This window comes from Taurulus bubalis (assembly GCF_910589615.1).
Source record: "Taurulus bubalis genome assembly, chromosome: 15".
NCBI lineage: Eukaryota > Metazoa > Chordata > Actinopteri > Perciformes > Cottidae > Taurulus > Taurulus bubalis.
Window position 1 is genome coordinate 12,038,422 of NC_136603.1, and position 21,505 is coordinate 12,059,926.

At 40.7% G+C, this 21,505-nt stretch overlaps 1 protein-coding gene across 1 annotated transcript in view; it reads left to right on the forward strand.

Moving 5' to 3' along the window:
* The window catches only part of tanc1b (tetratricopeptide repeat, ankyrin repeat and coiled-coil containing 1b), a gene marked incomplete at its 5' end in the record, with an annotated part of 80,582 nt that overhangs the window by 46,357 nt on the left and 12,720 nt on the right, over window positions 1-21,505 (forward strand). The window contains 10 exons of the mRNA XM_079230737.1: window positions 6,422-6,544; window positions 8,590-8,871; window positions 9,055-9,209; window positions 13,088-13,319; window positions 13,824-13,990; window positions 15,778-16,385; window positions 17,765-17,873; window positions 18,104-18,226; window positions 20,709-20,945; window positions 21,063-21,248. Coding sequence (XP_079086863.1) covers window positions 6,422-6,544; window positions 8,590-8,871; window positions 9,055-9,209; window positions 13,088-13,319; window positions 13,824-13,990; window positions 15,778-16,385; window positions 17,765-17,873; window positions 18,104-18,226; window positions 20,709-20,945; window positions 21,063-21,248 — 2,222 coding nt within the window. The remainder of the gene's footprint in view (window positions 1-6,421; window positions 6,545-8,589; window positions 8,872-9,054; window positions 9,210-13,087; window positions 13,320-13,823; window positions 13,991-15,777; window positions 16,386-17,764; window positions 17,874-18,103; window positions 18,227-20,708; window positions 20,946-21,062; window positions 21,249-21,505) is intronic.

Genomic DNA, 21,505 nt, shown 5'->3' on the forward strand with positions numbered 1-21,505 from the left:
AGGACAATGAGCATGCAACATGTCAGAGAATAGCAAATACATGATTGGAAAATGATGGTCTGCTCCAAATGAGGTCAAGTATCTCAGGGTCTTGTTGACAGATGGGAGTAATATTAAGAATGAGTTCCACAGGCGGATTTGTGTGGAGTGGGCAGTGATGCAGACCTTGTGCTTTACTGTTATGAAGAAGAATCTAGGTATGAAGGGAGAGCTCTCTCTTTTAGAAATGATCTACATTCCTATTTTCAAGAGAATAGTAGCTTCCATTAAAGTGGTCAAATAAAGTTTTTTTGCAGGGTGTCAGAGTGCACCCTTGGGCTCAGTGTGAGGAGTTTGGACATCTGAAAGGTACTGAGTAGCTGTTTCTTGAAGATGAAAGGAGTGACTATGTGGAGACCTCTATGTGTAGTGGACTTAGAACATATGTAGAGAGAGAAAATAAAGCAAAATATAAAATGCATCCATCTAAATAAAACTCTGTTCAGTTCTTCTATTGACTGACTACGTATTGTAACATCGAGGTATCACAACGCATTAGATGCAGCAAAAAGGCCACATTTTCTTAGAGCCAAAGTGGATTTTGCCCATCTGTCTCATGCCAATCAACAGGGCTATAGCTGTGCCTCTAGAATGTTAACTATGTATGTCGAAGGAATGTCCATTTATTCCAGAGAAGGGTCATTTGCACTGCCTTGGTGAACACACACACACACACACACACTCAGATGGTTGCTAGCTTGTCCATGAACTGTTGTATGAACTGTGTGCAGCCTGCATTTGCTGTGGCAAGTTGCACAAATGTTGGCATGCACCACCTGTCATCGCTGGCAGAGCTGAATTCTGATGCCTCTGTAGGAGCAGTTTGAAATTGCATCATTAGTTGGTAGTCGAGGCACTATATTGGCCACCATTCAGCACAGACAATATTGTCTGCCATATCGTTAGAGGCAACATTAAAGTTGTAACAACTGCAATCCCCACAGCCACCACAAACATCTATCATCCATTTAGGATTAGAATATCCCCTGTTTTAAGATAGACATTGACCACATGTGCAGTCCAGACCCCTCAGGTCATCTGGGTCAGGTCTACTTTCTGTTCCAAGAGTCAGAACTAAACACGGAGAAGCAGTGTTCTGCTTTTCTGCTCCACATATCTGGAACAAGGTTCCTGAAAGCTGCAGGTCTGTTGAGACTCTCAGCTCCTTTAAATCCAGATTGAAGACTTTTTGTTTGCTGTTGCCTTGAATTGAATTTTCTATCAATTTCTGCATCTCGCTAGTGCATTTTATTTCTTAAACTGCACTGCAACTTTTATTCTATTTTTTGCTTCTTGACTATTTTTTATGTTTTAATGAATGGTTTTATGTGAAACTCTTTGAATCACCTTGTTGTTGAAATGTGCTATACAAATCAACTTACCTTGCCTTACAGTAACGGCTGTGTGGGATACATTGAAGGCCCAAAGATAATGTGCTTTTTCCTGGACTTCTTTGTGCTTAAAAAAAAAAAATCTTCATGTCCTTGCAGCAAACAATCTCTGAGCATTTAGCCTTCCTTGATAATACAATTGTCTTAAGTCATACAGTCCAGTATAAAAAGCTACCAAGACAGCTCTCACCAAACAAATTACATTTTTTGCTGGTAAAATAAATGTCTGTCTATTTTAATTAATTCATATTTAATTCAAGACCATTTCCTTTTTCTTTTCAATATAGTGCAGAATAACTCTATAAAGAAGAGCGTATGTTTAAGCAGAGGTAGAGACTGTGTATCTTTCAATGGTTGACAAAGTTCTTGCTCTCTTCATTATACTAAGGTAATACAAATTCTATTTTTTAAGTTGTTTAAAAAAAAAAAAAACGATTACAGAGTCAAAGGGCCATATTATTTGTGGCCACTGGAATTTAATGGTTTTTAAATCTTGATCTGCTTGTGGTCGGGTTGCTTGGACAGGGAGATTGAGTTTGGGTCACTGTGGCTCAGGAATGGTGCTACAGCTCATCTGTGGTGTTTTGCTATTAGACAGAGCTTTGTGGTCCAATCCATGGTGAGCTAGAGCACACTGTTTCTCCTCCAAAGTCCTCTGCTCCTCTGGCAAAAACTCCTGCTCTGTGATATATTATGTGATGCTCTTCAAGGATGTTATTCATCTATCAAAACCTTTGAGATCAGTGACACGGTCAGGTTTGAATACAGCTCACATCTGTGTTTTATTAGAAGGACTGAAGTCATCTCCGTCTGGTCCATGTGAACAATGACTCAATGATGTCTGCAAAGATCAGAGAGTAATCTTTTCAAATTAAGAAATCATGTCTGTCAGTATTGCATCATGGCGATTACGGCTTTTTAGATTCAACATGCTAGAACTGGAGCAGTACGACATTATTATCTGATGTAATCTAAGCTTGTGTCTTCTCTGGTAGTGCCCAAGACAATATTGTCTCCTGTAATTGCTGGACCGTACAGTATCTTCCTGTTTATGTCGATGTTGTGTGACGTCCTCAGGTAGCCATGGAATTCTCCTCTTTCTCTGGGTCCATGTAAATGTTGATCTTTTCAGTTAGAGATTGAATAGAAAGCACAAAGAAAACAGATAACCCATTCATATCATCCAGCTCTCTCAAAAGGTCACAACGACTTCTTTAAAATGTCCGCTCTCTGAGAATTGTTGGTGCGTCTATCTCACAGCTGGAGCAAAAATAAAAATCTATACAGAGATCAATCTGAGTCAGTTTTAAAAAGCCATTTAAAACTCTGCTCAGTAGCACTCAATTGGTCGATCAGAACTTGCCAAAAGCCTAATCTCAAAGGGACAATGTGTTAGCTAACGACTCTCTGCCACCACAGAGCCATCTGGCTCTGTTTGATTGACAGCACCCCGCTATCGAGAACTATGTAATACCGTAGGTGTTGAGTAACTATGCAACTGCTCTAACGGCATGAATATCTCAATGTCCAAGGTGTCTTTTTTCCTAGCTTTAGCTCTTGGCACTGAGTTTTCCCAGTGAGGTATGCACGTGGCCTGTGTTTTTAGTTGTGCATGCTATTCCTGTGTAGAAAATCATTTTCAAAGCTACTCTCTCTATTGTGCTTTTAAGTTTGTAGTTATTTCACAAGTATATGCTTTTAGTGCACGCTCTCGGCCTGACTGTCTGTTGGCTGGTACGCCAGTTTGGTCCAGACTGAAATACCTCAATAACCATTGGCTGGATTGCCATGAAAGCTTGTACAGAAATTCATGACACGTTTCGCTCGGGATAATTTTTTAATAACTTTGCTGGTCCCTTAACTCTTTATGTGACGCCATCATCATATCAAAATGTTTTATGTGTCCAATAGTTTGGTTTATGACCAAATAACGACATTCCTATAGCCCCAGCTGTACTTCGTTGCTCGCACTCATTAGAAAAGGATATAACAGGTTAGAACATAACACTCTAATGTTTATCTCAGGGCAAGAAAGAAAGTCTCCTGTACATGATACAGTGGGAAAACAGTGTTTCATAATCAAAGCACGACACAAGACATTTCACACAGAACAACTTTGTGAAGCTTTCACATATTCATTTTTCATAAAAGTGGACCATTGTAGCTGGAGTTTTTTTTTCATGTTTCCATGGTAACAAGCCAAATGTATGTGCAGGCCACTTAAAATTCTACTTTGCACTTAATCATCTTAATCTAAAGCAATTCTTACTTAACAGGGCAGAGAAGGACTGGAGTTAGAGGTGATGTTAAAGTATTTGGTGCAGATAATTCCCCTCAATCTTCTGAATCCCAGTCATCACGAATACGGATGGGTGGGTGATAATTAAGAATATATGTTCTTAAATTATTCGCCCTTTTGTTATGTTATTGAGACACATTTCGTATATCAAGATAGCTGGGTTCATAGTTCCCATCTCTCACACAACACTTGGCCTAATAACTTTCCTGTATGATTTGTATATCCCTATGTGAACATTACAACAAAGTGATATCAAGATTATGCCCAGAAATTCCCTAAGAGCATTTTGCTAAAAGGAAACTCAATAAAATAGCTTACAGCTTCGGCTCAGGCAGGCGGCCAGAAGCCAGACTTGCTCTGGGTCAGTCCTCTGCCTGCGCTTGTGCGACTCTATTCAAACATTTTATTGAAAAAGGGCTGCCACTGTCCCAAATTTGTATTTCTGCCGGAATGAATGGTTTTGATGAAAAATATTCACAGCAAAGTATTTCACATTTTCGTGTCGTCAACTCGTCACGCCCCTCGGTCTGTCAAGGCCTTTACTCTAAAAAAAGAGTCTTTCACTCTTTCTCATACAATGAACTCCTGCAACGTGAAAAGGCAACAGGGGATGGGAATACTGATTGTATCCACCGGTAAGGAGGAAAGTCACATCAGGGCAAGAAGGACTGCAGTGGTTGGAGCAAAGGAGCTAAGCCCTCTTCCTCTCTTGTCTGTTATGGGAAACACGGGTCTGAAGGTTTCAAAGGGCAGACCTGCCTGAGGAAAAAAAGAATTTCAATCAGAATACAGTCTGACACATTTGTACATCTTCGAAGTCACTGCAAGCATAGACTTCAAGGTATCAAATGTACATTCTATCATTGAGTAGAGAGGCCTGTCAGAATAGGGAAAAAATGGAGACTGAGGGGAGAAAAAGACTTGAAGAGGGGGATTTACGGGATATGAAGGTCTCCTGTGGGAACTCTTGGCCTCGAAAGAATCGTGGATACCGAGCGATATGAGGAGGAAGTGCATTGGTACTACTTAAGCACGTCAAACTGAGGATCACCTGCAGTCTTTGCCTGTTGGACCCATGAGCAAAAGGATGTGCTTGGTGCAGAATGCGGTACAGTGTGACCTTTGTGTTATCACTTCAGAAATCTTAAAGATATTGCAGCAGAAAAAACAAAGACAGACCTTTACTTAAGGTCTGCGTGTCAGTATTGAGCTTGAGAGGTGATTAGTGGAGAGTTTTCTGTCCATCTCCTCTCTCTCTCCTCCTTTGTTCTCACATCCTGTGCTTTTTTTCACTTCTTTTCCTCATACTTTTCTCTTATCCCTCACCCCACTCCAGCCAGGATCATTGATTAATAGTACAGTAGCTGCCCATTACAGACCGTAATCAGCCACTGGAGACTAAATCTCTCGGCTTTTCCATTTATACTTTCGCTAATTCATTCCTTTTCACCCTCTGTTGCTTGCTTACCAATTTCGGAAAGCGTTTCATTCATTTAGCAAGTGCCTAATGCTTTGGATGCTGTGACTGGCTGAGCGCTACAGAGGTGGCAGCCAAGCCCTCTGCTCGGCAGCTGAATGCTGCCAATGTGCCTGCATGGGAGCGCTGGGGCAGAGCAATTGCTTTTGTGCCCTCAGTGAGCTCATCCACTCTGAGTATTCTCGAGAGACTCAGGTGAGGGTCTGCTCCCTGCCTATTTGCCTGAATGCCTGCCCAAGTATATTCCACACTGGGGACAAGGAAGTCCCCTTGTGAGAAAACCTGCTGTCCTTCCTGGCTCTGCTATTGGATGTAAGTAGCTGTTGAGTTTAGCTTTAGAATCACGTTCGCTCAAGTATTAGTGCTGTGTTGCTCTGCACTCACTGACTTGATGAGTTTGCCTCTCTTGTTTTCTTTACTCTGTTTGTTAATGGTTCAACGTTCTCCATTATAGTTAACTGTGAAAACACCACCCGCTGCAGTTAAAGTAACCATGAGGGCCTTCTTTTATTCCAGTCAGAGTTGTGTTGATGGCAGCTTTCTCAGTTACTCTGTTGTCAGCAGATGGGTTTTAATTAGTGGGACATTCCAGAGAGTAAGTTAGCGACCAAGTGAGGGGAGAGAGGGAGTGAAAAGAAGAGTGGAGTGTTTGTGACGGTCTCTCCCAGCTGAGACTGATAAAGTAGAAAGCAGAGGCTTTGATTCTGCTCTTCAGCAGGGCCAACAGCAATTGGAAGAGATACCTTTAAACACGTATGCACATCTTTCTATGTTTAGACCATGTCTCATACTTCAAACAGGATGTTGCCTTGCTTTGTAAGCACTGACTCATCAAAACTCAAAGAAACATAAAGATAATCTGCTCTCCTTGTATGCCCCAGTGTGTTTGTGGGGAAAGACATCTCCCTGCTATATCGTGTATAGCTGTCACCTCAAATCAAAAAAAAGGGGAGCATCGCACTCTTGACTTGGGGATACTGGTATTCTTTTTGCTACAGTATACTGGTACTTGACAGCCTCAAGCAAACTGTAAATGTCTGAGCGGACTGGCTTGCCTCTTCTTCCCTCATCTTCTCTCAGAGATGCCAAAAGTGCCACAGCATTTTTCTCTTGTGTGTGTTTCTGTCTTACTCTTTGTAGTCAATGTGACAAATTCACTCAAGATGCACCAAAGTGTCTGCTTCACTCTCCCTTTAATTCTGTCTCCGTGTACAGCAACCAGTTCCACAAAGCTGGAAGACCTGAGCTTTCTTGATGAACAGCGCAACACCCCCCTGCGGACATCCATTCGCCTACCCTGGCATAACACAGGAGGAAGGCCACCTCAGGACTCTAAAGGTAACTCCACTATGCATCATTACTGTATATGCACATGAGGCAAGCCAAAGCATGTAATAGCCAATTCCTTAATTTGAGGTAATGACAATTTAAAAAAATGCATGTTGTACTTTTGTCAGTTGCAGTATAGTGTTGCATCGTTTTGGCTCTGCTCCATTGCTAGATTTCAAATGAAACGGTGACAGTTGCTGTGAGGATAAAGTGCTATGTTTCAGCTCTAATGGTGTTTGGTGTGTTCACATCCATATAAGGTAGTGGAAGGAAGAGTGTAGGAATTGTAGCTTTTCATGCTATGAAGAGGTATGTAAAAAATGCTCTACAGTTCATGCATGGTTCATCCCAGGTGGATGTAATTACCCTCAGATTAAAGGTAAAAGTAAGCATTTAAACCACATAGTCTTAGTTTAATTTCAAACCCAGTGTGTTCAAGTGCTGAGCCCCAAAACTGTCCAAATACTTCAAGTATGCACCGCAAACACTACTACACTGATTTATATTAAAACTGAGCTATCAAAAACGTGTTTCCTGCACAGATTTAGCTGTGCAGTTAAAATCATGTCCTCGGCTCACCAGACTTTATCTTGGTTATATGTTTTGAAACCTCGATCTAAATGAGAGAAATCCCACAGAGTGAATATTTGATGAGAACATGAATAATTTAATTTAAAAAGAAAAATGTCCTGTTTTCTTTTCCACATTTCCTGAAACATGAGGTTAATAGAGAAGCATCATACCAAAGGATTAATTTATATCAATGTTTATATCCATGAAGAAACATTAGTACTTAGTAACAGTCAGTGTCTGTTCAGACATACTCTTTGTTCTCTACTCCAGTGGTTCTCAAATGGGGGTATGTGAGATTTAAAAAGATATATATGTAAAAGTAACATCCATTCAAAAATTCTTTAAAAATGGTTATTTAATAAATATTCATTAAATATAAGTGTACGTTAATAAACATAATTGTATATATTCTATATTAAATCAGACACTGATGGCACAGTGCTGTGTATTGCATCTTTTTTTCAACCACAAAAGCTTTATGCTGGTTAGGGGGTACTTGGCTGAAGAAATATTTCACAGGGGGTACATCACTGAAAAAAGGTTGAGAACCACTGCTCTACTCTATGTATGTATGTATGTATGTATGTATGTATGTATGTATGTATGTATGTATGTATGTATGTATGTATGTATGTATGTATGTATGTATGTATGTATTTAGCTTTCTGTTATTGCCACACTTGTTGTGTAAACTGTTCGAGGATTAAAGTGCGTGAAGAAATGAGATATGGTTAGTTTGGGCAGGAGACACCACAGTAACGGGTCAGGCCAAAGGTTTACCAGTTGTTGACCATCATAATTATTTATATAAATATGTTAATTTAGACCTCACATATATCTGTATTGCATACATCCACTAATATGTTAAATGTGCCAGTAATCATTACATTATTGTCAATGTAACGAACGAAGCTTCAGTAGATTCTTTTAGGAGTATGAGTAAACGCAACCGTAGTATTTGTATTTGTGATTCTAGTATTAGTAGAGAGGATCCGAGCTTCCCTGAGTGAACAAGTGTTCTCCGATCTAATTAGTGCTGAAGTGGACCAGACGGAACTCTCTAAAGTCCACTTATATTTAGAATCCACTTAAATTAACATTTATCCAAGCTGAAGTGGACACAAGATACAGTTTTAAGACGTTTTTTAAGTGCGTGGCACATTCTGGAAGAACAGAAGTATCAAGCTTATTCCTTACAATCTGGTATACAGTTGGTTTGTATATGGCAATGTATGCAAGTTTGTCTGTGAAGGATGACAAATATATTTACTCGGGTATAAATTAAGGCTGAACTAGAAATTGCCAGTATTCAAAACGTACCTTTTAAAAAAGAAAGTGGGATTCATTCCAAAAGCAAACAGAAGCATGTGGCATGCCTTTCTCTAAAATGCAGACACTAACTCTGAATATTTTTGCATTTGTAAGGGAAATAGTGACAGAATTGTATTTTAATGCTTTTCTTTCCTGTTACTTTTCCTCAGCTCGTTTCGCTCCCTACAAACCCGTGGACATCATGCTCAAGCCCTTGCTGTTTGAGGTGCCCAGCATCACCACAGACTCTGTGTTCGTGGGCCGAGATTGGCTATTTCAGCAACTGGAAGATGTCCTTAGGGCCAGCGGGTCTACAGAGAACCACGGCGCTGTAGTTGTAGGCAGTGTGGGTTACGGGAAGACGGCCATCGTCTCCCGGCTAGTAGCACTGAGCTGCCACGGAGGTCGAATGCGGCAGATAGCCTCCAACAGTCCCAGTGCCTCCCCAAAAAGTAAGCCGCTTTAATATCCACTGACAATATCAACTCAAAACCATCTGATTTCACAAATTACATAAAACAATTTTTATGAATGCATTAAATCCTAAATATACTCAGTTGGATTTAGAACTCATATGTCTATATTTATTCATGTCTTCATTCATATGTGACAAATTGTGTGACTGTGTCTTCCAGGTAGTGGCGGACCAAGCACAGAACTTCCACTCAGCCAGCCCCCACAGCCCACTCCACCTTCCAGTGCGACCAACACGCTGAGGACCAACAGCTGCCCGGGCACCCCCGAGATGCAGCGACGTAGGGAGGAGGCTGTCAAGCGGCTGGCTGCAAAGGTACAACTTCCGCCAATACAGCCCCTCAGCATTCAAGAGGAATCACAGTGTCACTGGAAAATAAATTGTCTCACTTGATCCATCCCAAAAAGTCAGTCAGCTTCATCATAAAAAAGGTCTGACTACGCCTGAGAGCAAAATGTTGTTATGATAATTAATCAATCATTATTGAAACAAAAGCAGAGGTATCTGCTGTCAATGGTGTACACGTATTGATGTACTGCGTTGTCTATTTTGGACTGTATTATCCACCCTTCTTGCAGTTCCTCTGTTTGTTCTTGCTGGATACTCTCCCTCATTACAAAGATGTTCATGGTGGGCTGAATTGCTTTTAGTATGTATGAGATGCACTTCCAAAACCTGATACTGGAGGCTCAGCTCAGCTCAGTTGATTTATGTTTATATGTGTTTGTATTTGATTTATGGTTGTTTATGTTCATTTGTTTGATATTCAGCCTCTGAAATATGGATGGTTTTTCGCTGAGGTTATGAAAGACGATGCCACTATTGGTCTCTCGAAGACCTTTAATATCACAAGCTTGTTTGATTTGAGAAGCAGTGAGCTTAGTTAAAGACATGGCCATGAAATACCAAGTTCAATATTAATGTCCGCAGCATCTCACTACTGCAGTGCGACCGTGGGGATTTGGGAAGATAGAAAACCTCAGCTCAAGTCTTTAGCATGCCCCTTTCAGCTCACAGATTGAAGGCATTTGCATTGTGTAGCGGGAGGATCACCAGAGGGTCTCTCTCGCTGCCATGGGACCACACTTAACGGTAGTCAGAAGTTTTGTCCTTAATAGAAAGCTGTTTCAGCTGATGTGAGTCTGTTAGCGTTCCCACACAACCTGGAAAACCTGGGAAACAGTTGACTGTTTTTTCCAGTCATTGAAAACACATGGAAAATGTCCAGGAAAATCTTGTGTTGTCCTGGGTTGTATCTATTGGAGCCTTCCATCGCTCCAAGTTGTGTTCTGGATCATATTAATCAGAAATTATGGATGTGAATATTTTAAATAGGCTGCTCTCGGTCATGTTGTGGAAATGCTGCGAACACATCCCAAAATCACGTCACATGAACTTTTTTAAAAGGTTAAGTAGTGTTAAAATGATTAGCATGTTTGGTTCAGTTGCTAAAGTTGATGCATGAGAGAGATAACTTCTAAGACAACTAATAATCATAGACTGCACATCTTTTAAGTCAGACCTCCATAGAGAGAAACATATTTATGTACAGCACGATCCCTGTCTGTCATACCCGCTAAATCACCACTGAAAATGTCTTGGAACAGTCCTGGACGATGATCTCTCGAACAAAGTATGAACCCTTCGGCTAACTTAACATTTTTGCATTTAAGTCAGCAACACTGCCATCATTATTGTAGACCACTGGTCTGTGACGGAGTTGGCAGTCAAGACACAAACAGGAGTTGGACCATATTTCTGCAATGCTTTCTCCAATCATGACCAAAATAGTTCAGTTTGCAGACAAGTCCTCGCTGTACCTCAGATGTTCTCAACTTAATGCACTTTGGCTTGCTATGTGGAATTGCTGCTTGCGGTTGTCTTTTTTATTTTTTATTGTTAGCTCCACATCTTGGGATACATTTAATACAGATTTAATACTGTCATGTTGGTACGCTTTTGTCAATCAAGTTCTAATGATACAGTTTTCATCTCGCTATAATCTATATCTCTTCATAAATACATATATATATATATATATATATATATATATATGTATATATATATATATATACATATATATATATATATATATATATATATATATGAATATACATATGAATATATATTTCATTGGCCGAAACGTCTCTTCTGGTCTTCACTCCTGCTTCTTAAGGGGCTACTGTGTGGTTTATAAAGTAGCACCACAGCTGCTTACCTACCGTGCAACACCAGCACATTCAGTTAATTTTTGAAATTCTTGCAATTAACAGAAACTCTCAGAGGCATGTAATAACTTTTGAATGTTTTGGCCTGCTGACCGTTTTAACAAGGAAGATTGGGGGCCACTGTGTTTCAGAGAATATTTTAGATCCACAATGGCATTCACTTAATTTAAATACCTTTTTGATAGTGGGTTGTTAGCTCTTTTTGATCGGTGACACGGCTTTCTAATGGGACTCTTTGGCGCTTACATCCTGGTGTCCCTGTAACACCTTCAGTTAACACTCTTGCCCTGTCATGGATACCTGCTTAATAGTGAAATGGAGCATGAAATACATTCTGTACAGTTTGCCTCTGGAAATACAACATTTTATGTACCAGTCATCTGACTTTATGCCACTGAGGCTCATCTAAATGTCTAATAAACCCAAGCGATATCCCTCAAGCTAATAATTGGGTAAATTGTTTCCAACAGGCGCTCAGTGATGTGTGAATACTGATGCTCTGAGCAGCGTCTGTCAAAGTCTGTCAGTTCTTTTTTTATCATTGATTTGAAAGTGGTCTCATAACCGGGGCACTGAGGCCATTACATTTTATGGTCTATCGCAATTTTATATCTCACCCCTATTCCAGAGGCACGTTTTAGGCATTGTTTCTCGACAGCAGATTCATTTCTGTGGCAGTTCATGAAGAGCTGCAGGTGCACTGCAGAGTTTTGCATCATATTTGTTGAGATGCTTATTGCTTATTGATGAGGCAGTCGTCTACATGACTTGTACACCAACTATCACTGCAGTCTCTTTGTCAGGCCCAGATCAAAAGATATTATATTTATACGAATGGCAGGTCACTTTCATTCATTCAACAGTCTGTTTTCTCTAGAATATTGTGTTCTTTAAAGGTCACAGCTAATTTGATTTCATGGAATTGAATGGCTTTTTTTTTGCATTGCTTTTAGATTCACTCTTTGAGTTACCTACTTTTCTGACTATCACATAAGCTTTACAAAGATTGCCACTTTTGTAAAGAGCACACATCTGGAGACAACTAGTTATTAACTAGATATTGTAATGACAGACTGGTACAATGTGCCATAGACGAAGCTCTAACCCCAGGGTTTAATGTGTAACTATCACGGCCCCTTCTTTGAGCACCGCCGCCATCATCGGGCTCTGGATTGTTGCACAAAGTTTGGTATTATTGTTCCTACCTAGTCTTGTTTTAGATCTCAAAATCACTGTCAACATCATGCAGCCAGAGAAATATAGTGAATTCATTAGTTAATGTGGTTTGTATTTACTCCATTACAAATGTAGACATACAGATGCTACTGTGGTTTGGCTTGGAACCAAGTGCGTTAGTTGGTTATTCTTTTAGAAGATGGTCATCATTGTTGATGGAATAATAGGCAGCAGCAGCACCTGCTCCTCTTCCTGCTGATCTTGGAAGTGTGTCAGCTCCTCCAGGTTGGACTGTAATTAGAACAAAGTCACACATCCCCAGGGCATCTCTCTTTGCTTCTTCCCCAATCCGTGTCCCGCCCTTTTGCTTCTGAATCAGACCTCCTTTGTACACTGCAGCAACTTCAGAAACAGAAGATCCTTCTTTTAGACATCCTTTTTTATAGTAGAGTTTATCTGAGGTGTTCGGCCTTTGCCCAGTTACTTCATCACCCCTCTAAAGTGTGTTTTTTAAACTTGGTTGAAGAGACCACATGTGGCTTTCTGGAGGGTAGTATGAATAAAAGAGCATGAGATTCGAGACTGTATCCACAGAATGTTGTTTTTAATCAACAAAGCAGTCGGATTTTGCAAACGCTTTGAGGTTTTTAAACGTTCCCAGCTTTGCATATTTTTCATTGCTAAATCCAAAACTAATTAACCTTTATTACTCTGACATGTTTTAAATACGCCTTAAGTCTGAAATAGCTCTGGCTTTATCTGTCTTTCTCTCCTCTCTTTGTGTTTCAGGTGGTGGCATATCACTACTGCCAGGCAGATAACACGTACACTTGCCTAGTACCAGAGTTTGTGCATAGTATCGCTGCCCTGCTATGCAGAGCACACCAGCTCAGTGCGTACCGGGAGATGTTGCTGAAAGAGCCCCACCTCCAGAGCATGCTCAGTCTGCGCTCCTGTGTCCAGGACCCCTTAGCCGCTTTCCGGAGGGGGGTCCTTGAGCCACTAACCAGCCTTCGTAAAGGTAAAACACCATTGTATTATATTGTATTATTTCATGCTTCTGGGTGTCTGTTCTCCCTTTTTTTAAATGTGGTGATGCATGTTTTCGTGTGTCCTTGAGCATGTATTCATTACATTTGCTATGTCATATGACATTTATGCTATGTCATAAAAAGACGCTGCAGCTTGCAAATATTGCACAAATGCAAAAGACGATAATATAATACCAAATAATTAGGACAGTTCCCCCCCCTGATTTCAAAGAGTAACTAAATCAGCTGCCACTGATAACTGTTGTCTCTACAGAACAGTTAACTTGACATTTCAGTATGGAGTGAACTGTGAGCAGTGGCTGTATAGTCTCAGGGCAAAAGCCCTTATCACTTATCAGAGAGAAAGTTTAGTTACAGCATTGAAACAAGGCGCTTCTCACGTCACGGTGAAGTTGAACTGAACTGTCACAGTAAGGGCTGCACCTCACTGCCCATCGTCTAACCTGTGTTGGTTATTGTGTGCGTGTTTCCAGAGCGGAGGATTCCAGAGGAGGATCACATCATCTTGATAGACGGCCTGAACGAAGCCGAGTTCCATAAGCCTGACTACGGAGACACCATCGCCTCCTTCATCACGAAGATCATTACCAAGTTCCCCCCCTGGCTTAAACTTGTGGTCACTGTCCGGGTCAATTTACTGGTAAGGAAGAGCTCCTTAATAAAAAATAAAAACATTGTGCCCGACACAAAATATACGTAGACGGATATGAATAATATTAATTGTCAACATTTCAAATGAACCAACTCCAATGAAAGGTTCAAATCAGCTTCTTGATACGATTATAAAATGTAACAAAGCTCAAGTCAGATCTTCCGCCACCTCTTGATACTCTCACTGACTGCCATCGAACCCTGAAGATTTTGACAAGTGGGAAAGTTGAAAGGTTTTGCTGAGCTGCTCCTCCTCGTCAGACTACTCTCTACAGAGGCAATTTTGTCAACCGTATCCTGGAACATTCAAGAGGGAACTGAAGTATCCGTGACCCAGGATTCAAGCCTGTATGACGGGGAAGCAGCAGTCAGTCAGTGTGAGCTGAATAGCTTGGGGAAAGAGACACTAGGTCGACCAGTTACAGAGATGTGCTTGTGTTGAACTCACACTGGTGATAGCTGAGGTTTTGACGCGCCTGATGAGACACACAACGTCTGATTTTCTTTGCTGTGATTAAGCGCTGAGCCTGGGATAATAATGTGAGAGCTGACATCCACAGCTCAAGTTATTAATGCTCAGGCAGAAGTCAGGCCGAGTGGCATCAGTATGCAATTCACAAAAAAAACAAGTTCTGCCCATTTGCTTTTATCCGAGTCAGAATATAATTAATATTCGTTTTATGTCGAGGTTCTCTGGATATGCTAAATCTATCTATTGTAACAGTGACATTTTGCATCTATGCTCTTCTGTATTCACCTCTATTAATCCGTCAGGGTCCGTTTGTGGTGTGGAAAGATTTTTTTGGGCTGTCTGTTGACTGCTCACAATGCAATTTAGGTGTAGCTCTGTAGGTGGACTCTGATTGACACAGTGGAGCAGTTTTTAAATTAGGGAATTTGTGTCACAACCTCTTAAGTTGCCAGCCAATTTTACATGTCACATTGTCAGAGTAAGTCGTAGATATAAAAAAAGGATGAAGAATTCCTATAGCATTGAAAAGGCCACATAATACTCCGTATTCAATGGAATCCATGAAGAAATACTACTCAGTTTGCATAGAAGTGTCATGAAAGGGTCACTTTTTTGTGTACAAGCAAACAAATAGGATGTCAGCACGGTGGAAGGGTTCAGGATATTGGCCTTTGCTTGCTGGATTAATATCTGGCTTATCGGTGAGGTGTTGCTAGCACTTCACTCACCTCGTGGATTATAATCAGTGCGATTCAGTGACTCTGTGCATGTGTGGACACACGTGCACGTGTGTATTTGCTGTACCTTGTCATGATGAGGAAGAGTGAAGTGTTATCTCACTGAGGCAATGTTTCTTCAGCCTCCGACAGGCAGAGGATTGAAGGATTAAGGTGCATTGATTTCTCAAACCCCCAGGACATAGATTGAAATGTGAGCTCTGGCTCAGACCTCTGTTAGAAGTATTCCTGTTGCCCCCCAACATCCATCCATGCCCTGCCTCTTAATACTCACTTTCCCAGTCCTGTTTTTTCCTCACAGCCACATTTCCAAAAGTGTCTGCTTCTGCCTGATAGCTCAGCATGTTTGCTACCCTACTGCTCGAAGACTAAGCCATTATTCATCTATTTGTCTGTTGTGGTAGAATACAATTTATATTGCAGGGACGAACTAGAAAACTACTTATGTTATCTGGGTTTTGAGATTTAATGGGTACATTTTCTCATTAATGTAGGCTAATTTGCAAAGAGCATGGAAATATAACTTTTTATATGTCACTGACTGTCTTTACTATGTCTCTTCTATAGGAGATCGCAAGCCTTCTGCCCTTCTCCAAGATCTCCCTGGATGACTTTTCCGACAACACAGAAATAAGCAACGACCTCAATGCGTATATCCAGTACCGCATCAACGGCAGCAAGGATATCATGAACAATATTAGCCTGAATGGCAAAGCCGACCCGATCACAGTCGGCAAGCTCAGTAGCCACCTGATCTCCCGCAGCCAGGGTTCCTACCTGTATCTCAAACTAACCCTGGATCTGTTTGAGAGAGGTCACCTGGTGATCAAGAGCGCCAGCTACAAAGTGGTGCCCGTTTCGCTGGCGGAGCTCTACCAGTTACAGTGCAACATGAAGTTCATGACCAATTCAGCCTTTGAGCGCTCACTGCCCATCCTCAATGTGGCACTCGCCTCACTGCACCCCATGACTGACGAACAGCTGTTCCAGGCCATCAACGCCATCTTCGTCCAAGGGGAGCTGCAATGGGAGGACTTCCAACAACGCATGGAGTTGCTCTCATGCTTTCTCATCAAACGGCGGGACAAGACACGCATGTTTTGCCACCCCTCCTTCAGAGAGTGGCTGGTGTGGAGAGCTGATGGAGAGAGCACAGACTTCCTCTGTGACCCCAGGTCAGTCCTCTTTGCCTTTTTAAGAGAATGTACTAACTCAGCAGTTCTCCTTTTTACAATCTGTAGTCCATTTAGATCCCAAACAATCTGTAGGGAAGTATAAATCAAGCCCTTTGAGTTCAAATATTATGCAGACAGCACTCATGAGAAAAAATCATGTTGTTTGTCCCTGAAGTTTCTACTCTAATAATATGTGAATCATGGCCAAAACATTGCATGAAAAGTAGCCTGACAAGGACTTTGTGTAGAGAATAAGTAAAATATTCTCATCAATAAATGGAGAATGATTCATATGTTGGAGTCAGCGAGGAAATTGGCTATGAGATGTTCCAGGTGTTTGTTGTAATCGTAACCCACTTTCTATAATGAAGTCGCTATTATATACTTTCATTTTTAGTTTGTCACAGGCAATCAACATTCACAGGAACTCCATTGAAACTTAGAGATGTGCTGGATGTCAAAAATATATGGGATACATTTTGTAAAAGTAATTTTGCTAGTGTGTGTTCCTGTTCACTAAAACATGTTTTAGTGAATGGTTATTATAATATAAAAAATATAAGTTAAAAACTAGTCCTAATTTTTTTTTTATAGTATTTGTGTGAATCTACCGTGTTTGTCACTCGAGTTTCTAGAAGAAACTTCAATCTGCAGAAAATGATCAGTGTTTCCTTCTGTGCCCTTCTTTAGCGTATCTGCTTTAGTAATGCTGCCTAATTGTAATTCTGGAACCCCCTCAGCCACATTAGAGACTTCAGTCATTCACAATTATTAAAATGGATGATGTCACTGTGGCGTGCTTTTTTTCGTCCCTGACGCTCATCAGTATCACCTCTGCTCATACAGTGGTGTTTCTAACTGGACCCGAGCCAAGCTTCATATTCTGGTCATTCACAGCCTTCCAACTCCGTCATTAAAAAACAAAGACTCAGAGTCTGGCAAAGGGAATGCACAAGCTGACAAAAGCTTGCCTCACTGCCTCTCTGTCTGTGCCAGGGCACGAATAGAGAGAATTTTAACCAGATCAAAGCGATCTGCAATCATGCATGTCCTTTTAATGAAGTTGGGCATTAATTAATGGCAGAGTGCCTGAGTGGAGATTGAAGGGAAGAACCCAGGGGTTTTACACTCTTCCCCATCCTTCATGGGGGTATTCTGAATTCATCCCTAACTCACCCGCCAAAGTGCTCTTCATGACCAAAATAAATGAGCATCCAAAGTTCATCCTGGAGCAAAAGACTGGATGAAACTTTATTATGAGTTTTATGAACATTCATTGTTCCACAGCAACAGGAAATCTCCTAGTGTTCTGCTGTCATTCTGTTTGGTACCTATTCTCCTTTATAGCTGAGTATCGTCTCTGTTGTTACCTCGCACAGGACTGGCCATGCTCTTATGGCTTTCATGCTTTCCCGCCAAGAGGGGAAACTTAATCGTCAGCAGACGATGGAGCTGGGACACCACATCCTCAAAGCACACATCTTCAAGGTACAGCTAAGGAAGCTAAACATGCTCTCCACATTTATCTTTGATTGAAATAAATCCTTTCTGGGATTTTCATAGTGTTCACTCTCTGTTTATTTATTCATGTTTCTAAGCTACGAGATGAGAAAAGAAACACTTGTTCAGCTCAAGTCCATTGACTTTATGTATGTGTGTTTTATCTCTTTGTGCATTCAAATATACATTGGTGTTTGTGTGTGTGTTTGTGCGTGCAGGGGCTGAGTAAGAGAACGGGTGTGTCATCCAGTGTCCTGCAGGCTTTGTGGATCAGCTGCAGTGCTGACGGCCTTTCTGCAGCCTTGGCCTCCCTGAGGAATCTCTACACACCCAACGTCAAGGTAAAGATGCTCTACAGCTCTTCTCCAGCTCTTGTGTGTCAGTTAGACCTAAAACAATCCACCCAGCAGCTGATTAGTTGATCAAACAGGCTTCTCAATACTATATATCGATTTTTTTTTCTATTGGTGGTCAGACCAAATAAGCAATTTGAGGACATCGCTCTAGAATCTGGTTACTTAAAATGGGCACATCTTCATATTTTAGACTTTCATTTTGATAATTCATATAAGTAATTGATTGATGAATCCCAAAAGTCCCAAATTATTTCCCTAAAACTCTTAAATCCCACTCAAACTGATTATTAGTATACATGGCATTATTAGTTCATATGAAGAATTCAAATGTCCTCCCTGAATGCTCTTTCAATTCCACACATTTACGTTGTGATTATTATGAATCTCACGCTCTTTTCCTTACACATACTTATGGGGATGAACTCAGAAGAGATTCACTTTTGAAACTTCCATGAAAAGCAGTATGAGGATGCTCACGGCCTCGACTGATTCCTCCCGTTTCTTACCATTAGCTTGATCCATCGTTGTGTCTTGTCCCGAAGGCTGAAATTAAAAACCATTAACTGGCAGGCAAAAGTGTAAATGAATATAAAATAATTAAAGTCAGAGTGAGTTACTGATTGTAAAACTATAAAAGCCTAATCTTTCTTCTTGAAGCATTTCCTCACATTTCCCATTTTCTCATAACATTTCGCAATAATTTACATTTTTCTCACATTAGCCTCGTTTGGCATTTCTTGTTCTTCTTACAATATGTCCTATTTGTGCTTATATGATAATGATACGATAATAACATGTCTCAGTATGTTTAAGACAATGACTGATGAAGGGTGTGTGTGGCCAATGTAAGCAATGAATGTAGACTAGAGCAAGTGAAAAGAGTGCGTCAGTGATAAAAGACAGTCGGTTACATTTGTTATTTCAAAATGTTTGGATTACAACTGCTTATTTAGACCCAAGAAGAAGGCAGATGCATTCAGTTTGCATCTTTGGCCAAATTTAATATCATATATATCTTGTAGCTTAATAATATTTCAAGACAAAATTATTTACTTTTTGTTTTACACAGTGAATAGCCATTTATGTATCAGATATTTAAGGCATTCTTATTATCATACAAGCTACGCAGAAAGTGAAAAGTGTTAGCAGGAAATTTGGGAAGTTGATGAAATGTGCACTAGGATGAAGAAAATAGGAAACTTGAGGATTCAGCAAAGGATGGGGGTCAGAAAATAATTAAAGGATAAGCTTCTTTTTTTTACTATGAATATAAACTATGGTATTTAACGGCTGTATTTATCCAGATATTTAGTTCCACTTTTGAGGCCTCGGATATTCTACTAATGGTTTGTTGCTTTTGGAGCCCTTCCAGTTTAGTTTTGAAGGGGGGAAGTATTGGCCTTTCCTAGATTATGTCACAATGATGTATTCTGGCTTGAAGCTAAATTATCCCGCATATTATAGTATTTCATTGGTATTCCATCACTTGTTGTCATCCTTAATGTCCATTTGCGAATTATTGTGTGCAAGTACAACATCACTCAAAGAGACAGTTGCAGAATGACCTTGTTCTGTCCTCTGGGGAAAACAGAGAATCACTGTTAATTCATTCTACTTTGGATCCAACAAAAAACACACAATTTAATTTCCTGGTGTCGGATACTCATTTGGCTCCGTGGTTCTGTTTGACTAAGCATTCATTATTGATTTCCTCATTGAGGAAGAGAACAACGCACTTAATAATTGCATTCAGCAGAACGTGACCACTTCATTTGGCGTCTGACCTTTGCTTGGAGAAAAATAGGTGAAGCTGAAGCAATAAAAATGTTGGCACTGAAATTAGGGGGAGAACATCAGATTTGTTTTGAATCTGAGCTTTAGATTCTGCTGCTGTTTAAGTGAGTCCCTGTATCTGGTGTTCACAAAATCCTAAATGCATGGGCTGAGTGCATAAGGATTCACGTGATCCTTCACATATATTCTTTATATATGTTTTAATGTAATGATTCTGTCATTCTAATGATCCATGTTGCTATTTTGGTCTCTTCTTTATACACGACATCCATTGCATGTCTCTCCGTCCTGGAAGAGGGAGGCCTCATCTGTTGCTTTTTGAAGTTTCTTCCATTTTTTCCCTTTTTTAAAAGGAGAACAGAGGGCTTTGTATTCCCATTGTAAAGCCCCTTCAGGCAAACTTTTGATTTCTAATATTTAGCTGTATGAAGTAAATACAACTGACTAGACTTTACATGGTTAAAAACAGCCAGATTGTTTACCTTGAAATCACAGCATGTTGTCAGTCGTTTGTTTGCAATCTTCAATTCAGTTAAAAGGAAGCTTTTACGTAGGAGGGCTTATAAATGCAGAATTGTTTTCAGACAATACACAAGTGCACAGGTGGTAACACTTTGTATACACATTGTTCCAACACCAGCTGTCTGTGTTTGCATTTCATTTGTACAATCAGGTGAGCCGTCTGCTGATGCTCGGTGGTGCAAACGTGAATTACCGCACAGAGGTCCTGAACAACGCGCCCGTGCTTTGCGTCCAGTGCCACCTCGGGCACCAGGAAATTGCCTTCCTGCTGTTGGAGTTTGGGGCCAGCGTAGACGTGGTGTCTGAAAATGGCATGACCCCCCTCTGCTTTTCAGCCGCTGCAGGACACTTGGGAATAGTCATGCTGCTCTGCAAGAGAGGGGGCAAGGTGAGGTTAAAGATGCGTTAGAAATATAAAAACCAAACAGTTTTCCGTCTAAAGTCATGTCTATAAAACATACAGGACATGTATCCAAGGTGAAACTAACCATTGTATTCCCATCAGGTTGATCATGTAGATAAGAGTGGCCAGAGTGCACTTGTCCATGCAGCTCTTCGAGGACACCCAGAGATTATCCAGTACCTGCTGGAACTAGAATGGAGTGCTGAAGGGCAGCAGCAGGACTGTGCTCTGAAGAACAAAGCTCTGCAGCAGGCTTTGATAGCGGCATCCAGCATGGGACACACACAGGTCTGACTCACACACACAAGCACATGTTTTACTTCACACACAATCAACCCCCACCAGCACCCTCGCCACATACAGTAAAAACAATGAATGAAATGAATTTGAATGAAAAAGCTAAGACACATACATACAAAACACAACATATTTTCAAAAATGCTCTCCACATTTAGGTTTTTTCTTACTTTACAACAGCACTGCTACCCTTCCCTGTGTGTTTTCACAACAATCGTCCACACAATATCTTCCAGAAAGCAGAGGTA